Here is a 17,739-nt window from a genome sequence, read left to right on the forward strand (position 1 = left end):
CTTGTGGTGAGCCTTGGTACTCTTCGTACTCAGTTCTCTAAACTCAGATCCTCGTGTCTCAGCTTACCGCCTAGGAAGGCTAACCCCATCTAGAAGGTTCAGCTGCTAGAAACGGAGTACTTCAAATAAAAAATAATTAGTTATAACTAGTAAGTTAATAGAAGAGAAAAAAGTAGATAAAAAGAGAGAAAAGATAAAAGAGAAAGAAAAACCAGCCATCCAAATCGGCTCCCTCGGCCGCCAACTTAAAGAGGGTAAATGCCGCAAATCCATTCACAAGAGAACTCAATTATCAGTCATCAGGAATCATCAAACGTGCATCTCCCGCATGGAACTTTCTCGGAACCAACATATGCAAAGTACGAAAAAGTCTAGATTCGAAGCACTTGACAAGCTAAGTACCCTTTGCTTTCTTACAAAATCCGCCTGGTAACAAACTATCTAGTCCGCCGGTGTATTAGGCAGCTCGAGAATACGGATATGGGCCCCTTCCATTGCGGGCACTCCCAGCGACTCAACGTTGGGTGACTCCGTTGCCTGAGCCTCCCCCACACTGTCCAGAGCAGCAACAAAGGCCGACAGGTCATTGCCATCAGACCCAAGCCTAATGGCAGCGTTGAGTCCAAAGTCTCGCGACCGGATATTGTCATATCCTCGGACATGGACCCCGATGACCTCAAGTCCGCCAGGCTCGCCAAACCACCGGAGCACAGGACCACCCGAGTTTCCTGTCTGTTTGTGAGCCCACAAATCCCCTACACAAGAAATGACAACCAATCATGAGAGGGTTGGCCATGGTCGTACTTACCAGGAGCTGTATCAGCACGATACGTTATTCCGGAGTGGTTGAAATCACGTTCCGTCAGGTTCCAAAAGCTCTCATACATGACTTCCCCTGCTGGCGCAGGTACCTGTTCAGGGATGTAGTCAGGCCTGCTAGCAGGGTAGCCGACTATGTAGATGCGGAAATTGCCCACGGTGGGCATCGGATTCGCCAGTGGAATTGGCATCGGATTATTGTCAAACGCCTGCTCAAGGCGAAGGACGGCAATGTCGTTTCTGGAGTGGTAACTTTCGTACCAGCGTTGATGGGTTAGAATCCAGTTGGCCCTTTGTAGCTGCACGTGCTCGCCCGCCCCGGGAAACCCGATGCCGTAGCCGAGATAGACGTCGACGTCGGTGGCCTGCACTCTACGCCCGTGCTCGTCCACGGTGTACATGCAGTGCCCTGTGGTAACGACTGTGCGCGCATCGTACAGCCACCCGGTAGCTACATACTCCGTCCGTTGGTTGCAAGGTTCGCCTTGAACTTGGCACTACATCACCAGCTTGCAGATACCTAGACGCCAGTATTAGCGACACCGAGTACTAAGAGTTCACGGGGGTCTGCTTTTGTGGTGGCCTCTTACCTCTATACTCCCTTCCCGGTCCGTAACGCTCAGGCTTGACTATTTCCTGTCTGTTGTTGCGATTCGCGCGGGCTTCGAGGTAGTCGTTCATAACCCGGTAAGGACGGGGCACCGCCGCACGATGCATGTAGGCACTGGGCACTGCGGCAGCCTCAGCGCTTCTTTGTCTGTCGTGGCTCGCGAGCTCTGTTTTCCAGACAGCAGCGGCAACTTGGGGCGCTAATTCAGGCCACGTTTGCGTCTGACGATGACACGAGATTCTCGATCGTCTCAAGGTGGGATCCGATGTCCGCCAGAAGGTTACTCGCCTCCTCGTCGCTCATAACCCATTCCACATCCGACCTCAGGAATTCGAACCCGACCCAGCCGGAATCTGTAAGATGTGCTTGGAAGGCCTCCAGAATTTCCTGTACACATTCGAGTATACGCTATCACAGCCACCACCTGTGTGAGACTTGCACCGCAATAGAGAGCGTAGCCGTTTCTGACTCCATGAAGAACCAAGGGACCGAGGAAGGAAAGAAGCGTGGTGAGGGGGGCGGAGGGAGGGGGATGCGGAATAGATCGGAACAGAGAGACAAGGGAGTGATTGGAAACACGTACCGCAGTCTCGACTTCGTCACTTTGAGAAGGCTGCGCACCCTGCATTGTATCGTGCACTCGACGATACTTGCTTTCGAAAGCATTCTCATCCCCCTGTCCCTGGCTCTGGCTCCTAGATTTCAGCTTAAGCATTCCGTCCGACAACTCCGCAAATTTCCTCTCAACGGCCGAGACGCGCCTCATATACTTGTCGTAGTCCTCACCGAACATAGCCTGGAGGTCTTCGGCGGTAATGTCCTGTACCGCCGCGGCACCCGCAACGGTTTGGGGTCGCGTCGCGAACAATACCTGCTGCAAGCTGAGGTACTGGCCGCAGAGGTCACAGAATTCCTGTAAAAGTGTGTCCCTCCTGGACTTTCCGACGGGTTCGCCATGACTGTTAATCAGAGTTACGACGGTAGTGTGCCGCCTGCAAGTGACCCAAAGAGCGAAAGTAGCGCAAGCAACAAGTGCCTGTTGGTGGGCGCGAGACCCGCCCTCGTTGCCTTCCTGGAACGACCGCAACAACACCATTGGACTGCTTGGTCCCATTCTCATGTATTTATACTTTGGCGATGAGGGCATCAGTCAGACCGCGATCTTAGCCCTATCTTACCCAATTCAAGCTCTAATAATAATACCATAGGAAGCCCCAACTAGACCCAGGTCGGCTCGGCCTACTAAGATGTCTATGAGCGCTATGGGACGAGGGTTGAGGTACTTGGGTAGGTGCCTAAACGACCTGGAACTGGGGAGTTGAACGAGATAAGTGTAATGCATCAAACACTTCAGACCACATACCTTGGTATCTCCCTACCCATGATTGATTGCTTGGCACCACCACCGCGCGTAGCGCGGCGGCCGCGACAGCCAATCGATACATTGGGACACCCCGCTGCCGTCGACCTGAGTCGACCACTACTGCAAACCCCGTTGGCCGGTTATCCCCAACCACGGTGGTTAACAGCCGTCAGGAGGCTCTATTGGAAGAAGACCAAATGGGATGGAAACTCATGGAACATGATGGACTGGAGACCACCGCTCGGGGGCCTCTGGCCACCCACGAAGACAAGGTTTTAGGTTACAAAGAGTCAAGGAAGGACATCCGAGGCCGGAGAATTGTTAGGTACCAACATTAAACAAGGTCAGAGCCCGTAGGGCCACTTGGAACTTGCACGCTTATCCGTGTAACTGCTACGGCCTGGCCTCGGTATACCCACCGGAGTAACTCTGGTGAAGATAGAACGTGGGGACTGGAAGGATCGCAAAGGCGGTGGGCCAGTGGGGGGAAGATGAGTCAATGAAGGTTGGCGGCTCTTGCGGCAATCAATACCTACACTGCCAAGGCGGTCGCATATTAAGGGGTTCCGAATAACAGATCTCAATGAACAGTGTTGCTAAGGTGAGGAACTAAAGGGTCCCTCACTTCAATCGTAAGTAGCTACGATTATGGTATTTGTAGTGCTGGAGGGGGTGCGGCTTTCTCTAGGCTGTGTCCTCCGTCCGCTACCACGTGCACCCTCCACGTGAATCGCAGGGCTAGCTCCGGCAGCCTCCCGATAGCAGGCAAGGAATGAACTGGGAAGAGGATTTAAGAGAACGGAAAAATATGATTCTTTTAAAACCAACCATCACACAGGACCTTAATTCCGAGGACCGAGCTACACCGCTGACCTACATGTACGCTGGCAGCCAAAATAACTACCTTATCCGACTTCCGATTAAGCGCATATTTCTCTCGATTGCAGACCGTCCTGGATCAGATGGCGGGTATCGCGAACCCACATCCCCCGGCGTTGGAGCTCCCTCGGGGTTCGAGATTCCTCAGGTTGGTGGAACGTGTTCAGTTCTTAGCGGAGCAAAGCCGGTATCAGGAAGCCGCTTGTTATTCGCTTGTGCGGGCGAAGCCGTTGATACACGATTTACGCCGATGAGCGGTTCAATATGGAAGACGGTTCGGAAATGAAGCCATTTGCATCATGATCCATTGATCGACGGCTTCTCAAGAAGACGTTTCTAATGGCTGAAGCTGCTGATAAAAGTGAATTATTAATGTCTGGCTTGACTAACTCAAGTCGTTCAACGACAGTTGTTTTAACTTGGCAATTCATCATATGAACCACCAGTTTTTCCAGCGGCTTACACTAAACAAGCTAGTATGTAATAGCTCATGTGCTACTTATTTGCTGAAGCTGCTTAAATTTGTGAGCCGGTTTTACCAGCGAGCCGTTCCTGGGCCACGAGCCTTTCCTGAGGCGCGAGCCGTTCCTGAGGCAGCCACCCACCAAATTGACTTAGCGAATTTGACGCGTCGGTACCACGCCATCCTTTCTCCCCGCTGTGCCGCCCGCCCGTCCCGTCTCTGCCGCTGCCCGTGGTGCCCGTCTCTGTAAGTCAGCCCCCTACTTTCAAGGTTGTGGTGAAGGCCATTACCCCTGGTTTCCAAGTGCCCTCGGTTCCATTCGCTGCAGTTCACCACGACTTGTGACATTCAATGCGCGAAGATGCCCGGGCATTCACGAGTCATTATGGCGCAGCCGATTGCGATGGGACAGTGTCTGGTACTTGCCCTTATTACCTGTTACCCCCGAGGAAGTTTGAGCTAAGTACATAGTTAGGTAGTTGACATATGCTGACGGGACTTTCGGACAGTATCTCTACCAATCCCGACTGCGTCGTGCCACCCCTCCAGGCCTACTTCAAGCCATGTATGCCCGTTCCATGCATCGTGCCACAACGGCTCAAAGCTGATAAGATGTTAGCCCGTACACTAACAGGCCTTCTCCACGCAAGAGGCCGGTATGTCCAGTTCTTTTGCTGGTCCCTGTATTTGCTTAAGGCTAATGGAACCCGTTAGCACTGACAACACAAACCTTACTTCACGCCAGGCAATATCTTGTACGGAGAAGAAGGGTAGAAGGCTGGCTTCAAGTTCTGTATTCGCTGCGTAGTCCTTATTACTATACTTTCGCCCCCCGGCGACCCCTCCTTTGTGAGTATACGATCATGGCGTTGGAGCTTGTGGGAGGATATGTAACTAACCTGGTATAGCATCATGTCTAATCTATGGGGGACCGAACTTGACGATAACCTCGTCGATCCCCTCCTGCGAGGCGTATGGCACATTGGACACTTGTGTTTTGCTGGCCAGTACGGGCTAACAGAGTGTTATGGAAGCCGGGCGCGGACGCCAACCCCAACCCCCCCCCAGCAGAGCACCAGTACCAGCACGGGTACCAGTACCAGTACCAGCACCAGTACCAGTACCAGCACCAGTACCAGCGCCAACGCCAACGCCAACGCCAACGCCACCAATCCTGTAAGGCTTCAAGTCTCGTCCTTCCTTTCCAAGTTGTGAATGAACCTAGCTGACAGTTGGACTACAAGCTACATGCAAAGAGTTCCTTGGTATAGTACACTGGCTGCTGTCCTCTGCCATTTGACTGACATCTGTTGTGGCAGACCGAGAGAGAGAAGACCCTTTGGGGCAAAACCTCGATGGACGTTCGCCGCGTTACCAAACGCCGCCGTAGACCCGAGCCCGAGCCAGAACAACCGGGTTCGAATGATGACGCAGTGGCGGCCGAGATGGCTAAGGACGACGCCAACGAGCGTAAGCTCACAGACGTGAGTTTGCGGCAAGTTTTCTTGTTCCACCAGCGCAAGCCGGAGAAGGACGAGGAGGTAATATACCCCTGTCTAGTTATTTGGTTGTTAGTTTCTAATTAATATGGCAATAGAACATTAAGAGTATTCACGGCGACGATGTGGACCCTTTCGGCTTGGAGTGGCAGGAGGCCCGTACGCGGTTCATGAACGACCAGAAAAACTGCAAGTTCCGCGTGCTCGAGCATATGGAGGCATGGATCTGTTGGCAATTGTATGGTGGCTAGCACTAATATATGACAGAAACTACTTACAACCCATGCCGAGCACCCTGAGTATACAAACATACTCAATGTGGAGCTGCCAGTCCCTCGGGACTACCTTAAGCGGATGACGGATGCGGCCTGGGCGGAGGAGAGCTTCTTTAAAGTGTGGACATATATGGAGGGGCGGCTGGACTTCAAGCGGTCTTCTAAACTGGGACAGTACTATATACGCAGTAAGTATCATTCGCATGCGGGTTAGGTTGTGCTAATGCGAGAGGGAAGCGATGTTCAAAGGCCTGGCCCTAGAGGTAGCAGAGTGGTATGTACTGTATACGCAGGATTGGTGAACTGGCTTTGGGACTGACTATTGGTGTTGGCGGGTAGGATGCGGGTCAAGAAGCAGGACGCGGACGCTGGTATTGCTCGCCGCGTTAAGTTGTTGTCGTACTACGACGACATGCCAAAGAAGTCGGGTATGTTATTATTTGTCTATGGGATTGCGATGCTTACTGACATCATTGTAATAGAGTATAGGAGTCTCAACGAGACTCACTTTGCGTGGGTCTTCGAGCGGCAGCGCCGCCAGAAGAAGCAGAAGAAGAACTCCTCTGCGACGACCAAGGCCAACCTCGGTAAGTAATCTCCCTCCCCCCCCCCCCCAAGCGTCTGGTATGAATGGCTTGGGTAGGATTGCTGATAGCTATATAACATGTAGAACGATTTGTGATTGACGAGGCGCCGCCGTCGGACAGGGAGGAGTAAGCGGTGGGGGGTTGTGTGGGCGTTTGGCGTGTGTTTTGCCTTTTCCTTCATTATTAGCATGATACCCATTTGCTTCAAGTTCAAATTGCTGTCAATCCAAAGCTTCAATGATCAAAATTGACAATTGTGTTGAAATGAAGTAGTCAAACGCCGTGGAAACAGTGGAAGCAGTTGCGATCGTGGTAATAGTAAGTTCAATTGAAGGTTGGTCGAAGGTTCAGGTTTTTGGTGTATATTGAAATAAGCCCCTTTTCGGCCTCACAACGTACCTTCCATGTTAATAGGCCCGGGCACAGGCACCTTCCAGTCAATAAGCCTTTACAACAACTGCAAGAATTTTCAACCACTCCACCTCCCGCCTCCCACCTCCCACTCTTTCTCGCAAGTCGCGTCGTTATCCCTCTCGTTGATGCCGTTTTTTAAGCTCAAGATGCCACGCGCTTTACAGCATCGTGCGAAGAAGGCGTTGATTCGCCGTCGACTGCAGAAGCGCGAAGCTGCAAAGCGCCAGCGCCTTGACTCGACCGACCGGGAACGTGGCTCTTCGCCTCAGCGTCCTCATCACAAAGAGCCGACCGATAGCGACGGCGATGGCGGCGATTGGGAACCGATCACATCTGCTACTGTAGGTTAGACCAACTACTCATGTACCAGATCACTAATCTGCTGCCTGTAGGATTTCGACGACTTCGAGCTTGCCCGAGCCTTGATCGATGTAGTGAACGAAGCAGACCACGTCGTCTATCCCAACCCCGAGACCGACGAGTATCAACTTGCAGACGACGGTCCGCTCCAGCAAGAGCTGCAGGAACTGGCCGAGTACCAGTATGCCGCTGATACCATCGAGAGCCACGACGATGAAGCGGAAGGCATCTCCGCCGCCAATGAACATGAAGAGGAGGTGCTAGATACCATCGCGGTTGCCGCACCCTGGGACACCACCGGTCAATACCAAACCTCCGAGCCCGAAGACCCGTTCGCAGCCTCGCAACCAGTTGAGCAACACCGTAAAGCACACGACCTGTCGGAGTTTGCCTTGGGTTTAGGCCTGTATTGCATCATTCACAGTGTATCCCGCAAGCAATACTCAACTCTCCTTCAACTTCTCAAACTGCTTGGTCATTCCGATAAGATCAGTCGGTTGCCCGATAGCCTTGACACTCTGAAGCGCCACGTCCGGGAATCGATACCGCGTATCGACATGCGTGTGGTCAAAGACCTGCCGCTGAACCCTAAGAAAGTTGTCGTCGTCCCGGATGTTGTCCGGCAATCATGTCGGGTGAAAGCCCTACACAGGACCTCTTCTTCTTGAACCCTGTGGACCTCCTTCGCCGCATTCTTAGCTCCCGCATCTCCAGCACATTACACTTCGGTATGGCTCAACTTGTGGATAACCCGTCGGAGGCGTGGCATTCGATGCAATGGGCCGGCTCGGTACGCACCACCAGCGGCGAATTCGCATACTATCCGCCCTTCCCTTCCATGGAACCCATCTTCCCTGGCGACATTATCGCATACCAATGCGCGTTCCCAGCCTGTACCGGCTGCCATGAAAAGGTCGCTACAAATGTCAGGGTCGCCACGAAAGTCCATCTCGGACAGATCCAGGCAATGTTCCGCGATCATCGCGATAGTTCCCGTCATCTCGGCAACTTCATCGGCGACCCCAGCACCGGGGCTGAGAAGAACACGAAAGGCGATGTTGTCCTGGTTATCTCACGGATATGTTCTGGCAAGTTCATCAACCGACAGTTCGTCCAGAAGGGCAAGGCGATCAAGATCAACCCAGCCGAAGATACACTAGATGACGACGAGCTGGTCCTTTGCATGAGCCCAATGGAGCTTATTTCACCAGCCATGGTCACCGGCCGTCGCGACAACATCCGCTTCGACTATGCGTTTGGCAGCAAAGTGCGGTTCCCGGGTGATCCAATCGCTAGACGTGAACAACCATTGATCACCCGCATATTCGACCGGGAGCATATGGCGCTGGTGCCACCCTGCCTAGTCTCTCTGGTCCCTGGTGCCCTCGAAGTCGATGAGCCGTTTGGCCGCGACTGGCTGGCCAAGACGTTCGCTCAAGGTGCAGAAGGTCGTGTCCGGTGTCTCCCGTGCCTGAACTTCAACGATGGCTTTGGCCTGTATCGCACTATGACCAAGTCCATCATGGGCTGCTATCTTCAGATCGCCGCTATGCCGAGAAGCGAACACACCCGCCAGATCAACGTCCTACCGGTTACACTGGGACCACATGGTGCCAATATGCACGATGTCATGAAGGCCTTGGCGCCGCTGAGAGCTCTCGACCGTGGTATTGCTGTCGATATCAACGGGGAGCGCACTATGCTGTGCGCATCCATCTTCGCCCTGACCGGCGACATGCCACAGCAACAACAGAACTTCAGGGTGTTCTGAGTGTCGCGGCCCAATCTTAGTTGCCGATCGTGTCTCGTCATTTCCAACAACCGTGATGACCTTCGACGTCGACGTGATAGGCAATGCCCGTGGCCATATGGAGATGGTTCGCTTTCGTCGTTGGATGGATGAGGAACTGCACCAAAAGTACAAGAAGGAGGCGTTTTCGACCAAGCACGGTATATCTCTTGAGGCGCCTGCAGTCATGTATGTCGCCCCAGCACTGGATCTTATCGGTGGTCGCCCCAGTGATGCCGCACATTCGGAGTTCAATGGTATCACCAAGATGATACACCAGCTTCTCCTTGACGCAGTGAGTACCCCCTTGATATAGCGACCAAAGCTGACATAGAGGTATAGGCTCTGAAGCCCGACAGCGTCGTTGCCTACACTAAAGCCTTGCGTCGAATACCGTTCCCACCCGGATGAGCTCGAATCCAATCCCCATACAATGTACTAAGGTACAGTTTGCAGGAGCATGCCCGTTGGTCTGTCTTGATGACCATAATCTCGCTATTATGGTTGAAGGAGTCTGACCTCAAGCGCCCTTTTGCCCGTGCAATGGAGGCAGTGTTTGATCAGTCCAAGCTGACAGCTAGCACTGCGTGTTCAATTGACGCAACTATAGCCACGAAGGTGGAAGGTAAGAGCCTTATCGACATTCTAACTATCACCTTGGCTGCGATCGTCAAGACAAACTCGGCCTTGTCAACCCCTGAGATGACTATAGAAGATCGCGACGACAAGGCGATGTTTGAGAGTATTCGCCTTAGCAGACGGTTATTTCAGCTAATGTGTGAAGCTGCAGCGCAGTCCACTGACCAATCGACCCGTGCTGCTCGTCGTCGTGGACGCGGTACTGCGGCAAACTCGCGCGCAGCTTCTGTGGCCCCCGCCGTGGCTGGCGGGATATCAACACCAGCAGCAGCAGCCGCCATGGCCAACACTATGGCTACGATGGAGATCGAGGAGGACGATGCTGTCGACAATGATGTCAACATCGACCAGCATACCGTCGCCCAAAAAGCCCACAAGTATCGACAGTGGAGCGCTCGCCCGAATGTGCATATCGGCCTGCACTACATCGACGTGTATCGCCGGTATGGATTGGTTTCGTTGTTGATGGTCTTGCCAGGAGAGATGAAGCATAAGTAAGTGGTATTGCCCTCGAGTGTTAAGCCACGACTGATGCGCTTGGTGGACAGGCTATGGAAGAACCTTGTGGTTACGATGAACCACCGCAACCCCCGAGAAGGACTGCCTGTCGTACGAGAATATGATGCAGACTGTGCGCCTTATCTTGCTGGATGGCTTCCAGGACGAGCCGGATATAACCAAGAAACTGAAGAATCTTGCAGCATCGGTACCGACGTTGTTCTCTTCATTGCTCCCGCACGACGAGCTTGCCCGAGATGATGCAGAGGACGAAGATGACCCGTCCATCACACTCAGGATCGTTACCGACGGGTCTCATCCAGCGGCGACTGTATTGATAGCGGTCAAAGCCAGGGTATACAAGGCGATGGGTTTCCCCACTCGCGAGGCTGAATTCCAGCCGGTCTTTGCTCGGCAGGTTCGGGATGCATACCGGGCTGACTATGGTAGGAACATCATCATGAGTACCAATTTACGGGTACGCTGGTGGAAAAAGGTCTCCTTCGCAGACAGGTATGTACACGACCGCCCCCTTCCCTACTACGGCGCATTAACGGATCATTTAGCAACAACCCGACTGGGGCTCGGCGTCTCGTTTATCAGCGAGGGCAGTACGTAGCTTTCCGGATAGCTGGCGACATCGGCCGGCTGGACCACATCATGACGCATGAACCCATTGCAGGTTAGTCCACATTTTACACGGGCCACGGGAGCGCCCTCTGTGCCATCTGCAATCACTGCTTATAGGCAGCCCCCCTTGTCTGGTGGAGTTGCGTACCAGGTATGACTTGCTAACAATGCCAATGATCTGCAGGCACAACTTATGTCTTCCTCATCGTTACTCCACTCCGCAAGATAGAGGCCTCGGAGCCTCTCACGGGCCTTCCCTTGATGCAGATTGCTCAGCCCGGCCAACATATCGGCATGGCACAGGAAGATGATCGCTGTTGCCAGCTGATTGTCGGTTTACCCGCTCTCCATCGCAGCCGGTTGTACATGGTGCCATTCACCACCGAGGCAGGAGAGGATGGTCGGCGCTTGGTGACCAACATCAACCATGACCTCACTGACGACACCCAGCTTCTCTGTGTCAATTGGCGAGTGCAGTTCACTTGATCACAACACAGCATATCCATAGTGCGGCACGCCGGCAATGGAGTATGGCACAAGGCAACTGGGTGGAGCCGGGGGCGAGCATGGATGCAGGTTGCAGTGGCTGTATGTAGCGATAAGGAGATTGGGAGAATACTGATTGCGATAAGTGGAGCTGGAGGCCGCAATTAAATGGGTCCGTGTATGTGGTCTGTGCATCGATTTGACCGGGCCCACTTCGGGCCCCTGAGCTTGGACCCGGCTCGCGTTACTGAGCGGCTCGTGGTTTGGAACGGCTCGCGGTTTACAAGCCATATACTAACCGCTAGGCAGCGGCTTGTTGCCAATTCAACAGCTTCTATAATTGAACCGCTTCATGCATATGAGCTATTCATTTCTCTGAGCGGTTCAATGGCTATGGAGCCGCTGATCAACGAAAGCGGCTGGTCGAAACCAAGCCGGGATATATTCGCACTTACCAACAAGCGGCTCAGAACCTCGAGCTGGATTTTAATGGTAAATCAACAGCTTATTGAACCCAGCATGAGACGGCTAAGTTGCTCAGCATGCCGCCATCGGGGGTTACCATCTGGTCCATCTCAGATGCCCGTTTATTTACCTAGGTACCTACCTACCTTACATACCTAGGTATGTACGTCAGGTTGCTGATTTTGGGCTCATGGCCCCAATAACCGCCGAAATCGGGCATCTAAATAACACCCAGACCTCCCGGACAGACCAGAGACGCCAACAGAGACACCGTGGTTCGAGGTTGGTGGTTTGCCAAGACCCTCCCCCTCGGTGCTTTCTGTCTGGTCAAACATGAGACATCCCAACAAGTTGTCGTGGACAAACCAACTGTGGGGCGTAGTTGGGTACCTGAACCTACGTACCGTCACATTCGAAATCCCGAATCTATGGAACGTGGCAGGCCACGGGAACTGCCGAAGCCAACAGCAAGCCGACATCTCAGCCACCATGCAGCAATAGCTTCTTTCAGCCGCACGACATGGCCGACGCAAGCCTAAATTGTTCTGGCCACGCCGAAACATTGCACGCGCTTCTTGTTTTCCAAGCAATTGGCGCCTCTAGCTGAGCTGGCAGTGCCCAAAGTGGCTTGGATTGTTTCGCTTTTGGCTGCCTCCGGTGAGCAGAGAGGGAGAGAGTGATAGGTAAATAAAAGCCATGTCTGCGGCCTGCCCAAGCAGCCCAGACCATGATTTTCCCCGCCCACTACCAAACCTCCTCTGAGAGCAGTTCAGCGGAAGCAATCACCATGGCGGCAACTCTCTTTGGCGCGCCGATTGCGGCTGTAGCGACACCAGTTTCGACCGTCTTCAACCCCCAGGGGCCGTTTCCACGATACGTCCGGCGGTTTGAGAATAGCACCCTCACAACGACAGCGCGAGGATCAGATTGCGCTGTACGCTCGAGCCCGTTTCAACAATCAGAACGCCACTAATGGCCTGTCGCAGAAGTTCAACGGCTTTAAGACATGCAGCTCAAATGGCGACTACGGTAGCTGCCTCTCCAGCAGCAAAGCGGCCTTTTGCAAGGGCCTTGCTAGGCGCGCACCCCCCAAAATTGCTGCGCGCGCACCCCCCGCCCAGAATTGCTAGGCGCGCACCCTGCAGGGTTAGGGTCAGAGGTTCAACCATCGCCAACCCGCAATCAACACAGGTAAGCTGCATAGCAAAAACATGTTTTCTACGGCTAATCTGACCGTTCTAGAATGCTAGGAACCCACCAGAATGTCGCAAAACCCTCGCGCGGTCGAGCCGCAGGTGCTCGAACAACCTGCACCAGCCCTGCCGCTCGCCACAGAGTTTTCGGCTGCAGGCGAGGATTCTGACGAATACGACGATATCGATCTTCTTATCCTCCAGCCAATCGACCTCACAGAATCGGAGACCCTACCTCACCACCTCGCCCAACGCAACACCACGCCCATCTCCATCAATTCGAGCGATTCAAGCGATCGAGGAGGCTATTCGGAACCTTCTTCACCAATTGCAAGCGCTATAAACCGCGCAGGCTTTGTTGAGCGGCCCCGTTTAGAACCAGGCGCGATTTCCAGCCAGTCAGAGTGGGACGGTTGCAGCCAGGGCTCGGCTTCGGAGTGGGGTGGGTTCACCGACCACGACGGGGATACGTCTGACGATGAAGACATTCCCAACCCCCCTAACGGTATATCAGCGCCTACTATTGAGGGCCTACAGAACGCCGTGAACGCCTGGGCAAAGACAAGAGGGTTCGCAGTTACCCGGCAACATGGGAAGAAGAACAAGCGAGGCGAATATGCTCGGTATTACCTTGTTTGTGACCGCTTTGGTCAGCCTAGGTTCGGTGAATCCGCTGGCCTACGTGAAACCGGCACCCGAAAGTGCGGCTGCACCTGGAAAGTCAGTTGCCAAGCTTACCCAAGACGGCTGGGTGGTTCCGGAATTCTGACGAGCCTCAACACCATAACCATGGACCTTCTTCTCATGCTTCCGCCCATCCTCAACACCGGAAGATCGCCGCTGAGGTTCTTGATACCATCGTCAACGCTTCAAAGCATCACGGAATCCGCTCCAAGGGAGATCGGGGCGCTCATCAGAGACGGCTTCCCCGATTCCAGCTACATCAGGAAAGACATCTACAATGCGAGGGCGAAGATCCGGAAGGAAAAGCTTGGTGGTTATACTCCTGCAGGTGCCCTGATCAAGTCGTTTGATGAGAACGGCATCAAATACCGTGTCAAGTGGGCTGACGAAGGATGAGACTGAGCTCCTGGCCTTGGTGTTTACTTTCAACGGCTTGATGGATATCACAAAGCAGTACTCAGACGTCATGCAGATCGATCTCACCTACAATACCAACTGCTTTGGTTATCCTCTGTACCAAGTGGCAGGGCTCACCGGCGCCAACACCATCTACAACTCCATCTTCGGCTTCATCGACAATGAGAGAAAGGAATCGTTCGATTGGCTTTGCCGGGGGACACATGAGCTGCGAGCTGAGTTCAGCGTTGAGCCCCCCATCGTCATCTTGACCGATCATTGCAAAGAGCTTAAGGCCGCCCTCCTGGAGGTATTCCCCGACTCGCAACAACAGATCTGCATCTATCACGTCATAAAGAACGTCCTCCTCAATGCCAAGAAGAAGTTCAAGAGGGTTGAAAGCCCTGATTTCCTTGACGAAGAGGCTTTTGAAGGTGATGAGGATGTTGGTGACGATGGGGGTAGTGCTGAGGTAGCCGCTAGGCTGAATGCCGAGGAGGCAACTGCCTTGGCACGGATCCGCTCCTTAGATGACCCTGGTGTTACCACTGAGTCTCGCGGCCCCTTTCCCCACGACCACAATGGTGTTGAGGCTTTGTTTAAAGTCATGGTCTATTCGGAAACAGAGGATCAATTTTATCAGGCCTAGAAGGCGTTGAAGGATGAGTTTTCTGATCAACCAAGTATCATGGGGTATATCCAGAAGCAATGGATGCCTTTGCGGCACCAGTGGGCGCAGTGCTACACCCGAACGTACCGAAACTACGGCGCAAGAGTGACGTCACCAACCGAGTCAAGCAATCTCAACATCAAGAGCTACCTCCTCGACGGTAGAAGCGACTGCGTCCGCCTTGTTGAGGGTATCAAGGAGATGGCTGACGAACAGCTTGAGCATCTCCAGCAAGTTCTTGGCCAACAGGGAATGAGTGTGAGAAAGAATTGGCTGTCACGGCGGTACCTTGGCTCTCTACCTAACAAGGTGACGTATAAAGCCTTGGAGTTGATCAACCGCGAGTATCGCTTTGCCAGGGCAGCGTTTCCTGGAAAGAAACAAAAGGCACGCCCTTTGCCAGCCTGCAACGAAAACAACTGTACGGCTACGCAGCAATACGGTATACCTTGCCGTCACAGCATTTACAACATCCTGGCGCAGTCACTCGTCAAACCAGATGCCAAGATCCGACTCTGGGACGTACACCATCACTGGCACCTCAAGAACAGGCTTGTAAGTATCCCCAATATCAATATAGTAGCATGGCTAACTGTAGAAGGACGAGGGGGACCCCTACCTCCGGAATTCGTGATCCCAGGGTTGCTACGAAGCGGAAGGGTAGACCGAGAAACGAGCCTGCCGCCGTGCCCCTAGATATGGCGATCATGTTTGTCAGGGGAGGTGTGGCTTCCACCCCTGCAGCTCCGACGAACTCCAGTACTCCGGCAACCCCCAGAAGGCTCCCCCCCACCGCCAGGGCTTCGAATCCATTGTCCCAGGCTCAGCCGACAACCCAGCGACGCAAGAGGACCCAGCCTAGGGCCCCCTAAGGGTACTGCGCCGCATCTGAAGCCCAGTATACGTCGTAGGCTGTCACAGGTGGAGTTGGTGAAGTCTCCAGAGGTTGATAGAGGGTTCGAGAGGTTCAAGATCAAAGCTGCAAAGCGCCCATCCTTGCTCACGGCGCCGAAGGCAACGAAAAGGGGTAGGGTTTCTGAGGTGGCTCCTGAGGCTGCGCCTCCGCGAAAACAAGCCTCAAAGCGCAACGCAGTGCTTTCTACGACCTCACAGTCAAGCGAACAGGTTCAGGCGGGCTCTGCAGCGCAAACCCAAGCCGTTCAGGACCCGTCTCCCCCCATGACGAGGACTCGGAGTGGCCGAGCGGTCAAACCATCGGCTAAATTACGTGGTGCGGCTCAGGAGGTCTAAATAGGGGTAGTTCTACGTAGTGTATGTAGTCTGAGCGAGTGGAATTGAGCTGTTTTGCGAGGGAGTCTTTCGCTTTTGGGGCAGAGTAATTCATTTGTTTTAGTTGCGACCATATAAACCCTAATCCTTTGGGCGGGGAGGGGGTGCACGCCTAGCAATTTCGGGCGGGGTGCGCGCGCAGCAATTTTGGGGGGTGCGCGCCTAGCAAGTCCCTTTTGCAATTGCAACAACGGGATACAGTACCTCGGCTGCGTCTCCGAGGCGATTGCTGCGTCGACTTGTGTTGGGGCCGTGGGCGTCCCCGACTGGGATGCCTACGAGCGTTCGTGGTTTCAGTCTTCGTGCCCAACACCCCCAAGCTCCGTCATGACCCAACTCCCCCAGCCGTACGTCTTCTCAAACATGGCTTGCTGAACCCAGAGACTAACCTAACCTAGCACATCGATCCAAGTCGACCTTCAGTAAGTATCACTCCACGAGCCAGCCCTGGTGGTATCGCTAACACGCGCAGAACCATCATTAGTATCATCCCCTCCGGGCCCATCTCTCAACCGCCCCGCCCCACCGCCACCGCCACCTACCGCGACGGCGGCGAGCTCCTTGCAGGCGACTGCCAGTCAACGTTCCTACACACTGCTGAATGGCGGCGACATGGTTCCTCTACGCCGGCCCTTAGTCGGGTGCAACAGCGACAGACCCCAATGCTGCCCCTGGAACGTCACGAGCGACGCTGCCCTGGACAGCCCTGGCTCCGGCGGCGAGGATAACCAGGCGGCCGCGATACGGGCAGGCGATTTCCCAGTCCCGGCCGGCAACATCAAGGACAGTCTTTCACGGTGCCCGCAGGACTACTACTCCGTCTCAGGACAATGCTGCCCCAAGTATGTTCCCCCCCCTCCACCCATACCACCACAAACTCCCTTCCCTCCCTCCCAACTAACCACCCACCCCAGCGGCTACTACAAATTCACGCGCGAAATCGCCTCCCGCACCCCCTGCATCAGCTCCCTCCGCGGCCGGGCCACCCCGCCACCCCTCACCGTCAGCCTAGCCGCCAACCCAACCGACACGACCCTACCCACATCAGCCGTCGTCAACCTCGCCTGGGCCATGGGCTTCAACGTCGACGGCGAGCCGGCCCCCGCGCTGTCGCGGGGCGCCGTCGTCGGCATCGGCATCGGGTCGGGTGTCGCGGCGGTGACGGTGATTTGCGGCGGTGGTGTGGTTTGTGCTAAGGTGGCGGCGGGGGAGGAGGGCGGCGGCGGGGGGGAAGGATGATGGGGGGGCGGGGCAGGGTATCACTTACACGCCGGGGTATCATGCGCCGCAGGATGGGGGGGCGGGGCCGGTGGAGGTGAAGCCGGGGGGTGTGGTTGCGGGGGCGGAGTGGGATGGGCGATATGGGTATCCGGTGCCGGTGCAGAGTGGGGGGTATCGGGCGTGATGGATGGTTGGGGAGGTGGTGTTGCGGGATGGAGTGCATGCACGGTCACATCATCAGGGTTGGATAAGGTTGGCGTTTAAGCAACCCATAGACATGTCTCAACGCGTCATAACTTTTGTAGGTATGTATGAGAGTAACGTGTTGGGATGTAGATACGGTCTCACTATCATTTTCTCGCCTGTTATCCGGCTTCGTCAGAGTAATCTGCACATTTCTCATCGAGGAGCTCGTGGTAATCAACCCTCACCATTGCTAGTCATAGGAATAATGTTATACTCAGACTCACAAAGAGGAAAGGTGAGGAGCGGCATGGGGCTGTTACAAA

At 54.3% G+C, this 17,739-nt stretch overlaps 3 protein-coding genes across 3 annotated transcripts; 2 read left to right on the forward strand and 1 right to left on the reverse strand.

Annotated features, from left to right (window-relative positions):
* Positions 1-441: 441 nt before the first annotated feature.
* On the reverse strand, positions 442-2,812 carry CHGG_03618 (uncharacterized protein; the record flags this gene model as incomplete). The annotated part of the gene is made up of 7 exons (XM_001230133.1): positions 442-728; positions 809-933; positions 1,081-1,303; positions 1,410-1,628; positions 1,714-1,816; positions 2,013-2,529; positions 2,793-2,812. The coding sequence occupies 7 exons, from the start codon at positions 2,810-2,812 to the stop codon at positions 442-444; spliced, it is 1,494 nt and encodes a 497-aa protein (XP_001230134.1).
* Positions 2,813-3,669: 857 nt separating this feature from the next.
* Positions 3,670-11,311, forward strand: CHGG_03619 (uncharacterized protein; the record flags this gene model as incomplete). Its single annotated transcript, XM_001230134.1, has 21 exons — positions 3,670-3,945; positions 4,184-4,380; positions 4,644-4,699; positions 4,769-4,790; positions 5,043-5,310; positions 5,454-5,618; positions 5,732-5,833; positions 5,901-6,096; positions 6,391-6,495; positions 6,579-6,621; positions 6,788-6,813; positions 6,910-7,250; positions 7,302-7,865; positions 7,922-8,944; positions 9,042-9,353; positions 9,569-9,683; positions 9,771-10,191; positions 10,246-10,264; positions 10,326-10,708; positions 10,762-10,877; positions 11,010-11,311. The coding sequence occupies 21 exons, from the start codon at positions 3,670-3,672 to the stop codon at positions 11,309-11,311; spliced, it is 5,052 nt and encodes a 1,683-aa protein (XP_001230135.1).
* Positions 11,312-12,563: 1,252 nt separating this feature from the next.
* On the forward strand, positions 12,564-17,248 carry CHGG_03620 (uncharacterized protein; the record flags this gene model as incomplete). Its single annotated transcript, XM_001230135.1, has 9 exons — positions 12,564-12,661; positions 12,763-12,967; positions 13,027-14,025; positions 14,108-14,659; positions 14,753-15,274; positions 15,641-15,964; positions 16,211-16,292; positions 16,408-16,431; positions 16,494-17,248. The coding sequence occupies 9 exons, from the start codon at positions 12,564-12,566 to the stop codon at positions 17,246-17,248; spliced, it is 3,561 nt and encodes a 1,186-aa protein (XP_001230136.1).
* Positions 17,249-17,739: the final 491 nt, after the last annotated feature.

Source organism: Chaetomium globosum, genomic scaffold, assembly GCF_000143365.1.
Source record: "Chaetomium globosum CBS 148.51 scaffold_2 genomic scaffold, whole genome shotgun sequence".
Taxonomy (NCBI): Eukaryota; Fungi; Ascomycota; class Sordariomycetes; order Sordariales; family Chaetomiaceae; genus Chaetomium; species Chaetomium globosum.